The sequence below is a fragment of the Anas platyrhynchos genome, chromosome 22 (genome assembly GCF_047663525.1).
Source record: "Anas platyrhynchos isolate ZD024472 breed Pekin duck chromosome 22, IASCAAS_PekinDuck_T2T, whole genome shotgun sequence".
NCBI lineage: Eukaryota > Metazoa > Chordata > Aves > Anseriformes > Anatidae > Anas > Anas platyrhynchos.
Genome location: NC_092608.1, coordinates 5,076,366 through 5,097,149, shown reverse-complemented (window position 1 = coordinate 5,097,149; position 20,784 = coordinate 5,076,366). Strand labels below are relative to the sequence as shown.

At 45.7% G+C, this 20,784-nt stretch overlaps 1 protein-coding gene across 7 annotated transcripts in view; it reads right to left on the bottom strand.

The window, feature by feature from the left end:
- DISP3 (dispatched RND transporter family member 3) overlaps nt 1–20,784 on the bottom strand; it is a 136,343-nt gene that overhangs the window by 83,191 nt on the left and 32,368 nt on the right. For 3 of the 7 annotated variants that reach the window (XR_011804640.1, XM_072026903.1, XM_072026906.1), the window contains exons 2-3: nt 19,903–20,072; nt 14,949–15,056 (exon numbers count right to left, since the gene is read on the bottom strand). Coding sequence is in view for 5 of the 7 variants with exons in the window: in XM_072026903.1 (XP_071883004.1) it covers nt 14,949–14,987 (39 nt within the window). In the remaining 2 variants the exon portion in view is untranslated. Of the gene's footprint in view, nt 1–12; nt 1,753–14,948; nt 15,057–19,902; nt 20,073–20,784 lie in introns of those variants that run through there. The other 4 variants (XM_072026907.1, XM_072026905.1, XM_072026904.1 and 1 more) reach the window with 3 other exon arrangements.

The following is a 20,784-nucleotide window of genomic DNA, read 5'->3' as shown; positions in this document are numbered from 1 at the left end:
TCACTTCCAAACCTGGAAGCTGAAATCATGAGAGCCACTGTTGCCATCCAATCCATGTTTTCAGTAAAAAGCAAGTTCTCACGTCTGCAAGACTCCACAGAGAGCTGAAAAAGTGGGAGGTCTGGCAAAGGTCACCCCTACGGAAGCTGAAGCAGAGGCAGACAATTCGCAGCTTGCATGCCAGCTCTGAAAAGGAGATCTGGGGTATGTGGGGATGGGGGAAAATTAAATCCCATTTGATGGATATGAGAAACTAAATGATCCTCTTCATGATGGTCTTCGCACACAAGCAGCTGCAAATCAGAGGATTGCTCCAGCCGGGAAATGTCAATTGTATGGAAATGTCATCTTCATTGCAGAGCTCTCCTGGGGCTGCTGGAAGCTGCAATTCAATTGCATTAATTTCCATCCCTCTCTCCCCATCTCCCTTTCTCTTTTAGTTTTCAATCTTTTAACCTTTATAAAAAAAAATAAAAACCGAGCATATTTTCTGCATTCAGTAACATTTTGTAGCTATAATTGTGCAGAAAGGTTAAAGAGTTTAAATTAGAAAGGTTGCTCCAGGATCATTGTGCAGCTGGATTCACGCGTTGCCTTCAGTTTAGAAAGTTAAAGATAGCACTGAAGAGCTTCCCCTTGCTGAGGCTGAAGCCTCCAGCATTTCAGTAAATGCTCAGTCCTTATTTTTCAAATAGCCCAAAGGCTCCCACATCTCAGGAGATTTTCAACAGCGAAATTTGTAAGTTGAGTTCAAACTGAAGAACAGATCAAGAGGAAGGAAATATGGAAAATATGAACACAGCTGAAGGCATTCCCCAACAGGAGGCCACTGCACTCAGAGGGGAGTCTCCAGACCAGGGGAACTGCCAGTCGGGAGCTCACGGCACCTCCAAAGCACCCAGGCATCAGGCAGTTAGAGTTCACACTTCCCACTTTGGGCATTCTCCACTTTCTTTGCCCCTATCCCAGGTAAACCTTACCTCGCTTCATAGGAAAATAGAGTAATGTATGCCGCCGTGTTGCACTGCAGGAGGAACAACAAAGTGCACGGTGGGGACAAGCAGAAGGCTGGTCAGGAGAGAGGGATTACGTGCATTACAATTGATTTTCCACTGTTAATGAACCATGAAGTGCTTGTGATTGCATCTTGAAGAGATTTATAATTATTCATTGAATCTCAGAAGATAATTAAACTTCATTAAACACAGACATGACAAGCTTGCACAGTAAGAATAAGCCCTGGAGCAGGTTTCTGATAGAAGAGGGAGATACGGTGTTGGGAGATGATAAAGAGAAGCGGGGGAAATAAGAGGGTTCTTCACTAAAAACAATTTTGTCCAAATGAGAAACTGCTGCCCTCAATGTATTTTTTCTCCTGTTTTTCCATCGTTTTTAAGGGAACTTTGCTTTCTCTTTGACACCTCGTAATCACACCATGGCTTCTGCCTGACATTAAGGGTGCTTATAAAATCCACTTACCTATTCTGCACCAGTTGCTGTGTGAAAATGCTCTACAGCTTTAGAGGCAGTGGGCACTGGTCTTTCTGCATGTTTACCAAAGTGGCTGCGATGTAAAAACCCAGATTATGGAAGGAGCTAGGGAGAAGCAAGCGGAGGAGGTAGCAGGGATGGCAGTTCTTCACATGGACCAGAATTCCCAAATAGTTCATCATGTGAGATAGAAAGGGAGCGTGTGGCTCTTCCAATAAGGCCAGCCTTAGCTTGGGACCCTGTGAGAATTTAGACCATACAGTCCATATTCCAGAGCTTTATTAGGATATAATGACTCACATACTACAGGCTACTTGATACAATCAGTACTAGTTTAAATGATGTCCTAGTTAGATAGAAAGTGTTTGACTAGAGATAAGCAGAATCTAAGAGTATCTCAGAAAAGAAAATTATTCATCAAAGAAGGAAGCCGCTGGAGAAGGAAAAATCTAACAATAGTGTGCACAGCTGACAATCAAAGGAATCTTGTCCAGTCAGCAGCAGTAACTGAAGCCATTAACCAAGGGTAGCATTTGTTCAAAATGTTATTGTTGTGCTATTGGGAGCTGTCAGTGATCACCATGCCCCACCAGGTGAAAATCTGCATCCTCAAATGCAGTGAGAGAAGCCACTTACTGCAGTACTCTGTCTTCTGCTCTTTCTAAGCCAAAAACCCCTGCTGCCTTGGCTTAGGGTGATCTCTCTGCCTTTTGCTACGCTGAATCTCCAGTCCCCTGTATAACATCATCTGCCTGATCTGCCAGGTGTTGTGCAGCATCAGGCTCAGCTAAACACCCGACTGCTGGGGCACCACCGCTACTGCAGAGCCCAGAGGTACGTGCTCACAAAGCAAGCAGGAGGCTATCTGTAGGGGAAGTCAGCCTGGAGAACAGGACGGAAATCTCAAAGTTGCCCAGTACGCTCTCTGTTCCTCTCAGAGGGCTCTCTTTTCATTACTTCCCTCCTAAAACTGAACATCAAGAGTTTTCAGCCCCGAGGCAGTCTGATTTTATTAAGAACTGGGAATGTTGACATGATATAAGAAAGACCCAGAGAAGATGCTTCTCCCACCAGGCTGACATAACTTTGCTGAGCACACATGCTCTGCAGAGCACAGTGCACAGGGGATGAGACAATGCAGTTTGTGCTATATTTCTGGCAGGAACATCTCTTTCCCATGCACACCCAGGGGAACAACTGAGCCCTACAGCTACATCTCTCTCATCTCTGCTTCATTTCCTATTCTTGCCTGACATAGCACCTCCTCTTTCCCTTGCCTCAGACCGACGTTAGAAATACAGGCATGGTATAACTGCAATCAAAAGGTGGTAGCTAGCATTTCACCACAGTAACGTTGCCAGAGACACCCAGCGTACACAGCCCAGCACAATAATGGGCACAGACGAAACCTAAGCAGACGAAGCAGCTGAGAGCTGTTACTTATTTTCTCCCCTAGACAGTGTCTTTGGTTTGGGTACACAGAGAGGGATTCAGGTCTATCAGGCCTAATTTCAAATTGGTGCAGTTCAACTAGCGAAAATTCTTTCACAGAACTCCGTTTGTTTAATCATTTTGTTAGCCAATTAAGCTAAACTGATTTAAGCAAGGAGCGAGCCAGTCTTGCTGTGTATACCCAGAGCACTTGCTCCAGTTTAGCTGACTGAATTTAAAATCAGGTTCAGGAAATCAGTGCAAAGCCTACAGAGGGATTTCCAGCCTTTTCAGAGAAGAGAAAGGCCGAAGGGAGACTGTCTCCACCCTAGACTCTTCCTGTCTTCTTCTGCAATGAATCACACATCCCAGCTTTGCAATGAATGAGGTTTCTGAAGGCAGCGTTTACTCTGGCTCTCACCCCTGTGCTGTAGCACCATGTGTTTTACAGCATTGTCAAACATAATGATTCCTACCCTGGAGAGAAATTGGGTCCCATTTTATATTTTATTGCCTCAGAAAGGACATTTTTTACTTTCCACAGTCCACAGTTGGCAGCAACAGCCCCATAAATCTTGCCAAATGCTTTTTGTTGATATATTGTCCGGCAAGAAGTCTGTGAGGCTGGGGCCAGCATGGAGTAAACAAGTTAATGGACCCCTGATCCATGTCTGAAGAGGGAGAGCAGCAGGGATAAGGAGTGCTGCAAAGTCACTGCAAACAAAGTCCAGCAGCTGGCAGGTGAGCTAAGAGACCTCTGGGAGTTTGTTTCCCTTGCTTCATCCAGAATAACAGGAAGCAGCAATGTTTCCTGGCATCGAACTTACCCATGAAAGTGGACCTTCCACCAGAAAGCTCACCCCTGGTGCCAACTTACTTTGCCAGTCAGTTTTATGTCTGCTGCGAGAGCTCTGGCCAGCTCTGATAGGGCACAGCGGTGGGGAAACCTGTGGGAGTCCCAGTGCAAGCCAGCAGAACTCGCTGAAACCAGCATAAAGGAAAATTGGAAGGAAGTGCAAAACAAGAATATATTTGTGCCGGTGAATGTGTCTGCGTAGGAATGGATTTCACAGCTGAAGGGACAAAGTGCACTGGAATTGCATGCTGTGAGCACAGAGGAATAAAGACAGGGGAGAGAACCTCCCTGCCCACAGGGAGAAGGCTCATTGCAGTTGCTGTGCATGCGTCCTGATAGGAGAGCTAGCACAGGCGAGATTGTTAGATGTAATCGTGTTGGACATGGCTGCAAGCAGTCCCTGTACAGCAGATGAACATGTTTGTAGTCACAGGGGTGTATTTTGGTACCTGTTTCTAAACGTACATGGGCAGTGATGGAGGGGAAGATGTTTGCTCTTGCATTATGCGAGTACCCAACATTTGCCCTGTACGTGTGTTGGCTGGCTTAGGAGTAGGAGTGTGTGTAGGTGACGTGGTCTCCTTGTGTATTAGCACATGTATATATAGACACGCCGTCCTTGAGCCAAGGCCTCCTTCCTAATAGACTTATTCTTTGTGGGTGATGACAGAGCCCCTGCCTGAGAAAGAGATGTTCAGCTTGATTCCTCTGGGCAGCTAATGAACCGCTTCCCTCCTCTCCATCTTTGTCCCTGTGCTCCTCCCCGAGCTCCAACAGCACTTTGTGTGTAATGAAGAGATAATGCCATAATGACTTGATATGTTACACTCAGCCCAGGCATAATGCCTTGGAACAACTAAGTGCCACGGTGCAAATGCTCTAGCAGCTCAGCTGGTCATGTCCAGTTAATACAAAGCCCCGTATGCCTCTCCAGGCAGAGGAACTATTCAATGGAGCTTCACTGCACAAAACAGAACCAGATCTCACACTGCCAAATGTCCCGAGCTTTACTGCCCCACGCTTTGCCTCCAGCCATGGGGCAGGAATGCAGCTGTATAAACACAGCCTGTACCAGTCACCATGGCTGGCTCTGATTCCTTATGAACTGAAAAATCTCCCAAGGCCTCAAGAACAAAAATACTGCTAACCCTGGCTGGAAGCATAATGAACAGGGAGAAAGATTGATTGCTGTGGCTGTAATTAAGTGAGAGGCTTTGACAGCCTCATAAGCCGCAAAAGCCAAACCAGAGTCCTGATGTGGAATTACCATGGCATGGCCTCCCTCGCTGCACGCCGTCACCTTCTCCTTTTAGGGCCAGGGCCTTAGGATTCTGAGCACGCAGCTGCCCTGCTCCAGGTTTTATAGGCTAAAAGTCATTTTAGGGGAAAATGGAAGAAATGAGCCTCCCACTGCTGAGCGCGATAGGAAGTTCAGGGACCGACTACGTGTGGGAAGGAGAAGCAACTGTCGAGCTGCCTCCCACCTTGCGCCTCACCTGGTTATGAAGTGTCTCTCCAACACGAAGCACATGGCTTTGCATCCATTTATAGCTTGTGAATGGTGTCTCATATCCAGGACAGAAGGGCGTGGGGAGTGGGGGAGGAAGAAAGAGGGAATAATTACCCACCAAGGACTTGAATCCGATGAGATTTACACCCTTCCTTGGCCATAAACATTCTGGAGAGCTCTAGAGACATAAACACGCTTGTTCTCTGTGCAGAGAGGCAAATGCTGCCTGCTAACCTACAGCTGCTCAGCCTCCCCTACAGGCCAGTTTCCTAAGGATAACCTGGTTCTCAAAGGGGTTGCAGCTCTCTCCATGCCCATTTGCACATAGAAGTTCCTCTCCCTCAGTTCCTCAGCCCAGCTCCATGCTGGAAGGGCTGCATGTGACAGCCGAAAACCAAGATCCTCACTTTCAAGTCAAAAGAAGAGCTCCCAGCTTGGCAGATATCTCAGAGATCATCACAGCAACCTCCCTTAAGAGCCTCTCTGCCCTCTTCCCCAGTGTCCAGTGGTTTGGCTTCCTGTGATGCTCAGCCCTCTCAGCAGACCCTCTCTTTAAGCCGTAACCCGCATTTTTGCTGCAGCTCTAGGGGAATGCATGGGTCATGGGAAACGAGATTTGTGCCAGCCCTTGAGCTCGCACTGAACTCACAATGAACTCGAGAGAGACGGGGACTTTCCCATCTCTCTGTTAGCGCTCAGCCTTCCAGCACCATTCCTGCACCTCGCCGTCCTCCTCCTTCAGTCCTACCCAGAAAGAGAAAACTCCTCAGTCCATGCCACCCTCAGTTCCTAGCACACCATTCCCTTTCCACAGATTTGTCCATGGCTACTGTCCTCTATTGCACTACAATATTTTTACCTGCTATTTTGAGGATGTGCATGTTAAACGTTTATTGTTCATTTAAGTGATTCTCGAACCAGGAATATCCCTCCCACTTTACAGTCTCCTTGAGAGGTGACAGCTCCTTGTAATGAGGTGGGGGAACAGAGGAAATGAGAACTTGATCCTGCTCCTAGCTCTGGCACCAGCATTTTCTGTATCGGTGATTTGCTTGGGCTGCCTCCATTTCCCCTGTGACTGCCTCACAGAGGTGCTGTGAGACTGAGCCATCTGACTTAGATAAAAGACTTCAGATGAGAGGAACTAGGAAAGGGCACAATTATCTTGTGACATGATGCCTTTGAACTTCCTCGTAACCAGGCAGTGGCTCAGCTAGCGAGATCCTATTGTAACCAGCCTCTGAGCCCGACTGGGGAATTGAGCGGTGTCACCGTAACTTTGCAGTGCCTCTCCCCAAACGTGTTTGCAGTGCGTCCTCTCGGCCAGGATGCCTGACCCCAGCACAGTCCCGCTTCAATCCCTGTCCATCACACATTGTTGGCCTTGAGACTCGGAGCGCTGGGGGGTGACAGACATATCCGGAGAGTGACAGACTGCCCGAGTCAGCAGAATGCAGCCTGTTGCCATGGAAATCCGAGCCCCCCTTTTTCAAGCATCTGTGCAGCTCAGGGGAATGTGGCCAGCTCCCACTGCGAAAAATCTTTGTAAAGAGTCCCGCGGAGAGTTGGTTTTGTATCCCACAATTGCTCTTTGCTCCCCAGCCCAATTATGTGTTCTAGCAGGAAACGCTGGACCTCAGCTTGGCTCAGGATGCGTGACGTCAGGATGCATTGTCTAACAGCTGAGCCTGCAACCAAGGGCACGATTTTCTAGTACAAAAACTCTGCAGGAAAAATTTCGTTATTATTATTTTTTTTTAATATTGGAAAAGATCCATTTTCACTGCTGTGCCCCAGGACATCACGAAGTGTTGCCATTGAAAGCATGTTTTGGGGAGATCTGCTTATCTGAATGTGCAGAAGTTGGATCTCCGAGGCTTGTTTATTGTCCACAGCATTGTTAGGCTTTTTTGGATATCGACAAAGGCATTGTAATAGGTGGGACACCTAAATAAAGATAAAACCAAGCGGTAGGACAGTGGGGTGTTGATGGAAAATTCCAGAAAACAAACCAACATTTTTGGCTACAGCATATCTTGTAACTGCAGAAAACGGAAGCACAGCACAGGAGTTATTAATCATTTCTTTAACATTTCCAAGCTTCCATCACGTGTGCCACTCACACAGATCTGGGCAGTTTTATCACCAAGAATACTTCTCTGCGTGTACAAGTTCCTGATATCCTGTGCCAGCTGTGTATACCACTGATATATGTTGGCATGTGCTCAAAGACAAATGTGTTCACATGTCCATCAAAAACTTTTGTCAGGCCTAATGACCTGCCCTGTTTTCCCCATAAAATGGCTTTGCATCCAGAAGTTTATTTTCCCAATCACATCGACCCCCTTGGTTCTTAAGACATACCAGGTATTTACCTGAGGGTGCTGCTGGTGGAGGCTCCTGCTGTACAAGGCAGGTAGTGAGCACTAGGGGCATGCCTGGGCTTTCAGAGCCTCAGACAGCATCATTAGCCAAAGGCCACACGTCCAAGCTGTACAAAGAGGCAGGGGGTGTGATGGAGAAGAGCCTGAGACAGCTCTTCATTGAATTGTTTTACATGTGGCCCTCTGGGAGTGGCCAGTTGTTCAAGGAGCTGTGATAATAAGCTCTCCAAGGATGCTGGCTTTGTGACATCCAAAGCACAGGCATTTGAGATCTTCCCCCAAAAGGCCATGACAAAACACCCTCAAGACTTGCTCTCAGCCTTCATTCCAGTAGCTCTGAAACACACTTAAAAGTCTAGCTCAACGTACCAGGTTTCTCGTGCTGTTTCTTACCCCACAGATAAGCAATTGTCAAATGCTGCTGGAAGAGATGCCTGATGCCTTTTCATCATCAATGGCCCAAAGCCCTCCCCAAAGGCACTGCACCCATGAGATAAACATATAGAGAGAGATTGTTGAGCATACCCCCTGAAAGCCACGGTTTATGCTCTACAATTCCCTTGCCTTGCAGTTTGAAAAGTTCCTTCTGAGCTTAGACATGGAAATCTCTCACAGTCCAAACAGCCTCCCCAGAGAAGAAAGAGATTTACTTCCTCTTTGTCTTTCCCAAAGTCTTTTTCCAGAGAACTACAATAAATATGACAGGCACTGTAAAACCCACCGAGTATGCTATTTCTGTTCCTCTTCCCATCGCTGCCAGTATAAATATCACCCTGAGCTCTGGGAATCAAGAGCCCAGATAAAAGCATGCTCTCATTGGGCTGGGGAACTGCATCCTCCAGGAAGAGGGAGGGAGGGCGTTCCAGGGACACCACCAGGAAATATTTTCCCTTTAAATATCACATTTTCTCTCATGGATTCCAGCAAACTGCTATTATGATGCACCCCAGAGGGTCACTGTAAAGACAGACCACCCCAACCACTCTCTTGAACATTTCTGTAGCTCTCAAGGCTGTCTGTTGGGGTGAGCCCTGCTTGTCCTTCCTTCCCTCATCCTGCTAACAGAGCTGCTTTTCTCCATACTCTGCTATGGCAGGCAATTGGATATCTTCAAACTAAGGCTGCACACTTTCACACAAATCCTCCTGCAGTTCTCAGAGGACTTGAATCTCTGCCCAGTCACTTTATAGGCTAGCAGGCAGGGTCACAATGGTCTAATCTCATAATTTCCTTCCCCCAAAGAGCTTGGAGCAGGGGGCTCTGCTCATAGTTTTCATACTGTTAGGGCTAAGCACCCCTAAAGGACCTTGCAGCCCTTCTTACCACAACAGAGAACCACCACATGAGCAATTTCTCTCTTGTGACCTTCCCGTTAGCATCCCTGACTCCAATTCAAGCACCTGCATCTCCATGAATTTGCTTCCAGATTACCATGAACTCATCTCCAACCTCATTTTCATTTTCTTCTTTTTCTCTTTGCTTGTGAGGCTTTACCTGTTTGGCAGCTTCATTATAGGTGACCTTCAGCACTGGCTTTGTTTGGGAGATGATTTAGAAACAAATTACTGATCTATTTTGTTCATCTCCTCCCTCTTGCTGAAGGCAGCATGAGCAGCACTGGAGAGGATGTCTGAAACAGCACATTTTGAACACGTTATAGAAGGAGAGCAGAATGTCATCCTCCATCACGTTGCAAAATGAAGGGGCCAAAGTGCTCTTGAAGAAATGCCAAAACAATTGCACAATTTATTGCAAGGGTACAGGTGAGTCCAATTTCGATCAGTGAGGAAACAGCTCTTAAGGAATCGGGGGCTCAACTGAGAACAGACGGAGGCTGCAGGGAAGTGTGGGAGGCAGGTGGCTGTTCGTAAGGCAGGATTGCTGTAGCACATGGGCAAAGCAGAAGGAAGATGGACCTTGTTGTTTTGGTTAAGTATCATTGGAACCAGTGAGTAGACCTGCTGTCTCTGAATCTGGCTAAATCAAAGAACAGTTCCATGTCTCAGTTCGGTACAAACTGAAGCAACAGAGGTCACTGTTCAAATCAGACAAAGACAAGGGTTGAGCACAAGCTACAGCTCACAGTTGTGAATTTTATTGTAGACTAATGGTTGGAGGAGCATTTCTGTGTGTGTGTGTGAATGAGAAAAATATGAAAAAGATGAAGAAGAAAAATAATCAGAGCTGGAGTATATCACCAGGAGCAGTTAGAACATCAAGGGAAACAATCAAAAAGAGAGAAGTGATACTAGAGAAAAGTGTGATTATAGAGTCCTCCCCTCCTAAGTGTTACTAAAAGCCAGAGAGAGTTAAAAGCAGAGTAAGTGGGGAAGCAGGAGTTGGGGAGTCCCTGCTCTTGTGGTGTAAAGACTTTTCAACCATTATAGCATAATATGTAGAGCGTATACAAGCAGCAGACCCTTAAATAAGTTTCAAAGATCTGAAACATTGGATCCACTCATGAGGATCCGATTCTTTTTCTTTTTGGCAGTGGCATCCCCATTAGCCAACAGTACCTGAGCAAGAGACAAGCACCTACAGAATAGCACTGCTGAAATTTTAGTGCCCAAGATGCAGAACTCTTGGATTCTCTTGGATCCTCAGTAAGGTTGGTAAGTGAGCAGCAATCAGTGACCCCAGGAACAGCTGAGAGCTTTGCAGAACTGCATTCTTAGCCTGGGAGCTCACAGCAATCTGTAAGTCATACGTACGGTCTGCTGTGTGACAAACATATTGAGAGGATCTATGTGATTCTTAATCCGCGTAGGCTCAGGAAGAGACAGCATAGACAAGCTGAACTATTTGGGGAATAAAATTAGTAGCAGGCTGTGTTACACAACCATTTCAGCACAGTGACTTATCAGTTGAGGAGAATTCAATTTACAAACAGAAAACATACGAGGAAAGTCAAGACTGTAAGCAAAGCATTAACAGAAGAGCGCAGTAATGAGACGCTCATGTAGGAGGTGATTGGCTGGTCCACGTGGCAGAGAGCAGCACAATGTGGCTACAGGGAAATAGCAGGAAGAGATTAAGTGCTGACACTGAAGTGCTATTTCCAGCTGACATTTATCTCTGCCTTGGAATTCCCAGTTGGAGAGAAGAGGTGACAACAAACAGGAGAAATTTACACTGGCCACTTTATGCAAATCTAACCTTTCTGCACCTGCCAGGTGGGAAGCATTTATTTACTCTCTGGCTGGCTAAATTGGCAGAAGCAGCGAATCTGAGCAGAATACAGAGAAGGTCAAAGGAATGTGGCTCATGACTGTAATTTCAGGACCTGTTACAGGCATTACAATTTTAATGTGGCAGTTGAGAGATATACAGCATAGGCAAATGAACTGGCAGAAGACAAGTGCATGTGCCAGTGTATTCTTCCACGAGGATTTCATTGCTCACTGGTGCATAGGCTCGGAGATGCTAACCTGTGTTGCAGCCCTTTCCTGTGTCTTGCTCATTAAGGACCTCAGCAAATTCCTCTAGCTCAAGTACGAAGAGTGATTAATTTCGGACCATGCAGATCTGAGTTCAGTCTCCTTTGTCACAAAGACTTATCAAGATGCGAAGATGTAAAGCTGAGCAGTTACTGCGAGATGTCCCAATCTGGGTGTGAATTTGTTACAAATTTAAATAGAAAGATAACTTAAATGTACACTATCAAAATAACGAGTTCATACTGCACTCTAACAAGTGAAACATAAATTCTTGCCACCCTAGAACAAGATTGCCCTTTTTTTGGCATGCTAAATATCTTTGCAATATATAGTCATGTTCAGCTTTTTACATTAAAAAGACTCTTTTTGTTCACATAAATAAAATGAAGCTGTCTCTTGGGTAGGAAGCAACACAAGAACTCTGTCCATGATACAGAAGACCAGGAAAAAAGTAAAGGCTGTCATATCTGGCTAAAAGTATAGCGGCAGACTTCAGATGGGCTGCAGGTTCCTTTGCACCATACTGAAACATGGTCATGACCCAGGAAATTAAAAACAATGCCCTAAAAGTAAAAATATCCTGAATTCTCTGTCGTCTAGCTCAAGAATGCAATTGCACAGCCCTGCTAGCAGTGCGCTGCAGATGTACCCTGCTGAGGCACTGCTTCAGTCAAGGCACAAAGGATAATGCCACATTTTCCAGCTCAGTTTGTGCTAACCACCAGCATCCCCCAAAATCTCACTAGCACCTGTACAGTCAGCACAAAGCCAGAGTTTTCAAACAGGACTAACAACTTAGGATCGTACGGACATAATGCCTTCAAGGGATTCATTTCTGAAAAGTGCTCAGATCTTCCTGCATCTTTAAGGTATCAGTGGCTGGGCACCCAAGAGCACTAGATACATACATGTATAGCTAAAAGGGCTGCTGACAGCCAGCATGTTTTAGAACTTCCTGAAGGCTCTTGATTTCAAAAGCCAAGTCACTTTATAACCCACCAGATTGGTTTATCAAACAGGACACTTTCATCAATAAGGGCTCACACTTTAAGGCTTCTGACCGTAGGTGGCACCGGGGTCAAATGTCCAAGCTTTTCACTGCCCCTGTGAAAGACAGGAATTGACTTCTGAACAAACCAAACCATCTGTGGCATCTTGTTCCTCTGAGATCTGCAGGGTTTTAAAAAGAAGATGAAATAATGCAACATTCACAGTAAACACCACTGAAATGGGCAATGTTTCAGCACGTTCACTGCTTCCTCAGCTGCTAAACCATCACTGTGCAACATTGGGACCAAAGCAAACAGCATTACACTTCAGGGCCTCATGCAGACAGAGCTGACAGGTTCCCAACACTGTCCTACAGATTTCAGGGCTCTTTCAGCAGCTGTCATTCAGCCTCGTTTTGCTCAGCAAGAACCAACAACAGCCTGAGGTGATCTGGTTGCAGGGCACGCCAGGGGCATATTTCTGAATGGGGCACACCCTCACATTGCCCATGCCCTGCACCTCTGTCTGGCTGTTTTTGTGTAAGAAGGGAAAAAAATAAAAAAGAAAAAAGAAAAAAGAAAAAGAAAAAAGAAAAAATTAAAAAAAAAAGATTTATGAAGGGTCAGAAGAAGAAAAAGAAAGAAAGGCAGAGAAAGAAAAATCCCACAGGATAAAAGAGCTGAGAAATTCAAGGTAGTTTTAAAGCAGTTAGTGAAGTCAAGAGCCCAAGCTGACCTGAAGTCACAGCAGTGAGAAAGGAAATGGACTTTAAAGGACTTAGGCTGAGATTTTCAAAGCCTTTTCAACAACTTGGATGTTCATTTCCGTTCATTTTATTGGATTCTGGCCAACAAAATCCTGTGGGCTGCTCTAATTCTGGAGGTCTGAATTCTGAAAAGAGGATCTAGACTTTGCTTTATTGTTTATAATTTTTTATAGACCTCTATAAAGAATCAGTAAAAATAACAACCCTTTCCTACATCATCAGAGATTCTGAAGGGTCAAGAGTTGTAGGCTGCAGAAGAATCATCGCCGAGGATAAAAGGGAGTTACAAAGAGACTCCAGAACAGTAGATGGGTGTCTGGCATTCATGATCTCATGGCTCTGTTGTTTTCCCCCTTTTTCTACCACAATGGCTCCTTAAAATGCATAGTGTTAGATCAGATTTCCCCCAAATTACTGGAGTCACTGCAGCACTGTATGGAAAAGCGGGAAAATTATGCTGTCTTAGGAATTTTCCACCTCATTCCTATCACATAGTTATTTCATCACCTTACAACACCTTGGTCTGAAGGCAGTATCCAGCCCCAGGCACACTGCACTGGACTGGACTGGCAGCTCCTCCACGGGACTAAATGCAGAGAACTGGCTGCCACAGAAGTCTACAGTATTTTGAAGGAATTCTCATATCCCATAGGCTCACGGGCTTCTCCCATCCCAATTCCTGACACCACAAACAGCCCACCAAATGCAGGTTGTTTTCCTTTCCTGTGCAATAGTGGAAAACTGTTTCTTCTGTTTTACAGTTCTCGTGAGCTCCAGGTTACGATGGCTTGGGGCTTCGGTTCTGTCAGGCTGCTGGCTGCCCAGCAGGTAAAGAAAGCAGTAAGTGGAAAGTAATTGATAGCAGCAGGTAGCTCCAATAAGTTTCATAATCAATACAATTTATAGCTGAGACAGGTCCAAACACTGAAGCAGGGAAGCCCAGCTTAATGTGTTTATAACCTTTCTCATTTCTTTTTGTTCATTTTTATGTCCTTACTTCTTTCAGTAGTGTTCAAGTACTAATTTCTCCATGGACATAACAAGCTCATGCTTCATTCACCATTATCTTACAAATGCCTTGTAAATTGATTTACCTGTATGGCAAAGGGGAACTGCCCTAGATCTCTAGGACAGAGGAGAGATAAGACACGTGGCCTTAATCTCAGCAGGAAGTAATTTAATTTTTTTGTGGTTGTTGTTATTGGATTTAAAGTGAGCATAAATGAGTAAAACTCAGATGAAAAAGAATTACCCGCTGTCCACTGTATCCTCCCCTCCCCCCAACAAGAAAAAAAAAAAAAAGGTATAGGGAGGAAGTGATCATTAAAACAGAGTTTTCATCAATAACTGGTTACTTAATTTCCAGCATGTGGAGAAGGAAGGATGACTTCAGCAGTTCTGATGTCAGGGGACTGTACATAGATTTCTTACATGCACCTTGTATAGTTTTTCATGTCTTAATTTCCCCGCTCACAAACCAGGGATAGAACATATCATTCCCTCCTCGTGAAGGGTTTCTTTACCTCATGCACACTGAGATCATGCAAAAAAAATACTCATTATTTAAATACATGTTCTCTCTGTACTAAAAAAACACAATTTGCAACTGTTCCGGCAGGTGACATAAAACAAATCAACAATAAATCAAACAATTATGGCTTTCTGACAATGACCAAAGACTGCATCAAGAAAGATGGGAGATGTTTCCAAGTATTCTTGACGGATCCAAGTTTAGATAGTTTACTGCTCACACCTAAATGTTCCAGCTGACTGTGCCAAGGACCCTTCAGACATCCTGCCAGTCTTGTTATTGCATAGACACACACTCACAGTTCTGAACTCTGACAGCCTCTTCTGTCGTGGTGTTTGTGTGAGCTTTAATTAACGTGGTAAAAGGATCCTCAAGAGGACAGGTTTGAAGGGCAGGAAAGCAGTGATAGAACTAGGTGTTACAAGGGCTTTCTAATGCTTTTGCACAGACATACTAGGTTGCAGGAAGGAATCAACTGATATTTTCCCCATGGCACAGCACAAAAATTACCATGCAGTCCCAGAAACGTGTGCTATGTGTAGCATCTCCTACCTGAAACCCACTGGAATGTCCAGAAGTCCTTTTGCACATCCTTTTCCAGTGAGTTGGGTATCAAATCTTTCTCCTTCTCAGCAACTTCTGCTTCCCAATATGATTCCTCTAGAATAGGAACAACATCAAATTGATTACATGGAGAAAGTGGGTACAGAAAACTTTGCTCTGTATCAAGAGCATTTTTCTTCTTCCTTTTTAGCTGAGATGGGAAATGGAAGAGCTGATATTCAGTTCTTTCAAAACTTTTCACAGAATCATCACAATATTTTTCAATACAAAGACAAACAAAAACAAGTTTTAACCTGAAAAAAAATGTCTGTCTTGTTAAATATAAAAAGCTGGTATTTATTTCATATAGTCAGACAGATAATAGTCATACTCCAAATCATGAAAAGTCTGTATTTGTCAACTAACAACACTTTTTTTGGGAAAGTTTTCATTAAATGCCACTTTCCAGTGAGTAAAAAACACACATTTTTGAACATAATGCTAAAAACAGTCTCAAGTGAAAGAGTAAAGCTCATTAGAAGGCCTGTTCCAGCTGAGGAATCCAAACCAAGGGCATCAGAACTCAAGGTATCCCATTTAAACAATCACTGGTCCTCAAAGACGGACTAGCAAGCAGCCAGAAGGCAATCTCTAAAAACACAGACTCCCTGCTGCTGCAGGACGGAGGCACAGTCATAGTCAGATGGCTACTTCTGAAAGTTTTTCAGAAGAAATTACCTCAGCCTTTTTACTCTGAGAACCATGGCCTCCTTGAGCTTACTATAGGAAGGTTTTCTTTGTGACAGGGACAAGTTTCATGGGACAAATCTTCTTAGGGGATAAAAATGAGAAGCCTGCCGTCAGGACCCAGACAGGAGTTTAAATTCTCCCATGTGCAAAGATCCAGCCCCAAAAGGCCGAGGTGTTCCCCAAGCCCCATTGACCAGCTCTCAGGAGGATGCTGAGAAACATTTGAGCCGCTCATTGTGTGATTCTGTGAGCCTGAGATCCTGTTCCTGAGCCATGAGCAGGGACATTTGTCTTCTTCCCTGGGAGCAGTGCAGAACCACCCATGCTTCGTGATACGCATCAGAACAGGACTCCTCAAGCAACGCCCAACAGCAGCAACGCCAGGAAGAGATACTGCATCAGGAAGAAGATTTCCCTTTCGTTTTAACACATTTTAAATGAATGAATAATTCATCCTGGATGACTTTGAGCTGAGGCGACTCTCCATGTTACCACCTGATTATATGTTCCATAAAAAGAGATGACAGCAATTTATCTCTTTTCTCTTGCCGGGTGGGCTCATGGGGGGATAAATATGCTGCCACCAAACTGGAGTGATGAATCATCCCTCAGAGCAACCAGCGACATTTTTAGTGATTTGGCATTTAGTGCTTCCCAGCGGGAGTGGTAAAGAGAGGAACATCAGCATAAACCTTCAGGAAAGGAGGGAAAACTCTGGGCAATGGAGGGCTTTGTTCCCTCTGTTCATCTCCATAGGATTAATTCGTTGCTGAATACCCAGCAAAGGCACCTGGGCAGAAGAGCCTTTCTCCTGAAAGCGGTGGAGTCTGTAAAGATCAGGTGCTCACACCGCTGTCTGGTGTTAAGGAAAACAACTAATAAGTCTTACCCTGTTTTATTATTGATTGAACGGTGGGGTTGGGCTGGAGAAGAGCTCCGTTCGACATTGCCCAGAATCATGCTTCTTTCCCCTGGGTCACTTGTCTAACAAGTTGTATAGCATGTGCCAGCCTTTCAGCTGGAAAATGGGAGGGAGAGAGATTTGTGCTGGGCATTAAAGCACGCTTAAAGGCGAGAGAGGACTTGAAGAGGGTGCTGCTGTGGCTACAGGGGCTCTGTTCTTTTACCCATTCCCACTTAGGCCAACCTGAGCCTCTCCCAGGAGGGGACCATTAGTTCTGCATGGGGCTTTTTGGATGATCTGAAACCACCAAGCACAGATCTTTTAGGGGAAAATCTGAGAAGCAAGGGCTTGCTTTCTTAAACAAGATGCCCTGATATTACTGCAGTCCTTTATGGGACATCCCTTACATTTATGGGCATATAGATAACTGCTGTCATGCTACAGCAAGCCAAAGGCAGCCAAGCGCCCAGTGCTCTTGCCCCCAGACAACACACCCTGGCTCTAAGTTTTCTCCCCTTGCTGCAGCCCCTCTCCCACACAGCCTCATGCTGTGCTCTGCCATCAAATGCACCCACCAGCACAGCAAATGAAACATTTCCTCGTGCACATATTGTGCTGTGCACATCCACACCTCTGGTGCCTTTACCTTCACACTTTGTTCTGCTATTTCTGTCCTCCTTGCTACTCCCAGCCTGCAAGGGGCTGATACAGCATGTAAATGTGCTACAAAGACACATCCTCCCCGCCCCCGTGCTGGCTATGGGGAACATAAAACACAGCGGAGATTGCTGCTATTTTATTATTTATGAAGCTTTGGTTATTTCATGTATAAATAATCCATGACTGCAAAGTGTTGCTGGCACTGTAATTGAATATTCATGAGGTATTTTTGTTGAGAATTTTCACCATCGTTGCAAACCCAGACACAAAACTAAAAATCATCATAATAAAAATTTCATCTGTCATTTCACAGTTTCAACCTCTGGGAAACAAAATCTCTCTCTCGTCCACCCTGAGGAATTCCTGAGACAGGGGAACGAAGCAGTGGGGTTAATCTGGAAGGCAGGTTCATGCTGCATTGGAAAGAAGCAGGCACATCCTGCATCCAGCTCTGCCTGCTGTCCCTTAACGTTGTCAGGATGCTTCATCTGTGGATGTTTGCTGTCTGCAAGGAGCAAATGCAAATTTCCCCCTCTCCTTCCTAGAAACATCTCTCTTTTCAGGTTTAATCTTAGCCAGAACCTTGATAGAGAAGCACCCAAGTGGGATTGCTCGGCAAGCAAAATGGAAGCATGTTGCTGCCACCCTGTGGAAAATGGTAGCCCCCAATTTTTGGGACCACTCTGGAGATTCACAAAGCTACAGCTAGTATGGTGGTTACAAAGATTTGTGAGGCAGTCGTTGTCCTGATGAGACCCAGGGGTGAATAAACTGGGGATTTTCCTTGATGTAATTGTAGGATCTGCACAGCCGAGGTTTGGGTGCCTGCAGGTATGATCGATGCTGCCTCTGCTACACCCGTGGTGGACAGGAGGCACGTGCAGCATGGGGATGGAGCACTACTGCTGCACGGGCTCTCATGGACACTTTGGCAAATTCCTGGATGCCTGCAAAGAACAAGTGCCTCTTGCATCCCAGGATAGCCTAACGTGCAGCTTTTCTTGCTTGTCATGCTGAGATTCCCTTTTTCTTCTCCCAAGGCTCTTTATTCACTGTGCCCTTCAGTTCCTTCTACTCCACCCCCAAAAAGGCAAGTGGGGACCAACCAAAAGATAGCAGCACTATCCAGACACTTCCCTTCCCCTGCTTTTTCTCCATAACTTCTGGTCCTACTAGTGAGGAGGCTCTGCAGCTGCCTGCATGGCACATGCCCCCTGCCCCTTATCATCCACTGTTCCAGTTCCAGTTCTCCCCTACATGTTCCTCCATGTGATAGCTCCTTCCTTTTCCAGTTCTGTGAAAAACTGCATTGCAGAGAAAGCAAACAGCAATAGAAGAGACAACATGTTCCCAGCCCTTCTCACCCAGCCTCCTCGAATCCAAAAAGGGGCACACGAGCACCTAGCAGCCAGCTCTGAGATCCAGAGCCACTCCATTCTGCCAGGCCCACATGCATGTGGGGTATGTGAGGCTATGTCCCATCAGCGCATCACAGATGGGGACAGAGCTCTCAGAGCACTTTGCCTTCCAGAGTGATTTATGGGCCCTGTCAATCCAGCAGACTGAACTGCAGAGACAGCTGGAGCGTGCAGCACAGAGCAGCAATCCATCACCACCGGGTGGGAGTCACCCAGGAATCTATCAAGAGCTTCATCATGGTGACATCTTTGCAGAGGCAGAAAGAGAAACAAAGGAAAAAGGAGGCAGAGTGAGCCAAGAGTGGAAAATCCACCTGGCTTTTCTCAGAACTTCAAAGCTACAGAAGAAAAACAATATTACAGATACAACAAATATTTTTGGTGTTTGTAGTGACTCAGGTGGACCTGCTTTAGAGCCACAAATGACGTTTCACACAGCTGGGCAGGGTGCTCTGGTGCCAGCCATATGAGCAGTAACCAGAGATTGCTTTCCCATTTGCTAGTTACAGAGCTTCGTGGTAGTTATTAATCATTTCCAGGTATGACAACTGGATGGTTTTGATGGCAAAGGCATTTTATTGCTGGGGAGATGCCACTGATGATGCCCTGTACTTGAAGAAATCGAAAGCAAGCTGCAGCATTTCACTGTATCACAGAATTGTCTAGGTTGGAAGAGACCTCAAGATCATCGAGTCCAACCTCTATGGCAGTGGGGTTTGTACTGTAACCTAAACATGACTCCTCAGCAGGAGCCAACCTGCTGCCCTGAAGTGCAGCCACACGTGTGACCCGAGACCCACAAGGACATCTGCACATATGAAGTCACAGTAACATACAGGATACTTAGACAAGGCCCCCAGATTCCCCCAAGTCCAGAAAAATGTGTGTACAACAGCTCGGCACATACAGAGGACAGGGGCACACACAGAGGTGTAACTGCGTGCCATCTATCAGCATGGTAGGAATACAGAAAGCAAACGCAGAGACGCACAGAGATTCACGCTCCCCTGTGTGGTGCCATGAGCAGTGCAAGAGGGTACGTTGTCTTTCTTTGATCTACAACTCACCAGTAAGAGATATGTCAAGTTCTCCAGTAAAAATGCTTCTCTTTATCCCCAAACTCCGTAAGAAAACCAGGGAATGTGATTTCTCCCAAATCGGTTAGACATTAGGGAGAGAGGTAAAGAAAAGAAGTCAGCATCTGCTCTTGGAGAAAAGCAAAGCAATTTACCTTTGAATAGGAAGCAGCAGAACAAAGCGCATTATTTCTTTTTGCTCCAGAGACAGACACTGATGTTGTTTTGAGTCATGCTGATTACAGGTTAAGCAAGTGTTCCCAAAGCTGAGGAAAGATAGAAGATGTGTTGGGACCTCTCAGAACGCTATAAATCAGTTGAAAATCTGCCAAAAAAATAATAAATCAAATGATCAAAAGGATTCAGGAGCTGGGAGCAGGGGCAACAAATGCATTTGGGCATCACAATGTGGATTAGGCTCGGACAAGAGTAGGTATAAGAGAGACGGGGGCGTGGGTCAGGGGGAGGAAAGGTCACGGGAGGAAAGCAGAGGTGGGCATGAAGTGGAGCAGTGACAAAGATTGCCCAGGAGGCTGAGGGCAGGATGCTTGGACTGGAGAAGAGGAAGTAACTGGGACTGTGAAGGAAGCATTGGAGACTTCTGACCCGGGTTTGTTTCCAGTACTTGGAATCCTCGAATGATTTAGATTGGAAGGGACCTTAAAGATCATCTAGTCCAAGCCCCCTGCCATGGGCAGGGACACCTCGCACCAGCCCAGGTTGCCCAAAGCCCCGTCCAGCCTGGCCTTGAACACCTCCAGGGCTGGGGCATGCACAGCTTCTCTGGGCGGCCTGGGCCAGGGCCTCAGCACCCTCATAGTGAAGAATTTCTTCCTTGCAACTAATCTAAATCTACCCTCTTTCAGTTAAAAGCTATTACCCCTTGTCCTATCACTACACGCCCTTGTAAAAAGTCCCTCTCTATCTTTCTTGTAGGCCCCCTTTAGGTACTGGAAGGCTGCTGTAAGCCTCTGCTCCAGGCTGAACAACCCCAACTCTCAGCCTGCCTTGACAGCAGAGTTGCTCCAGCCTCTGAT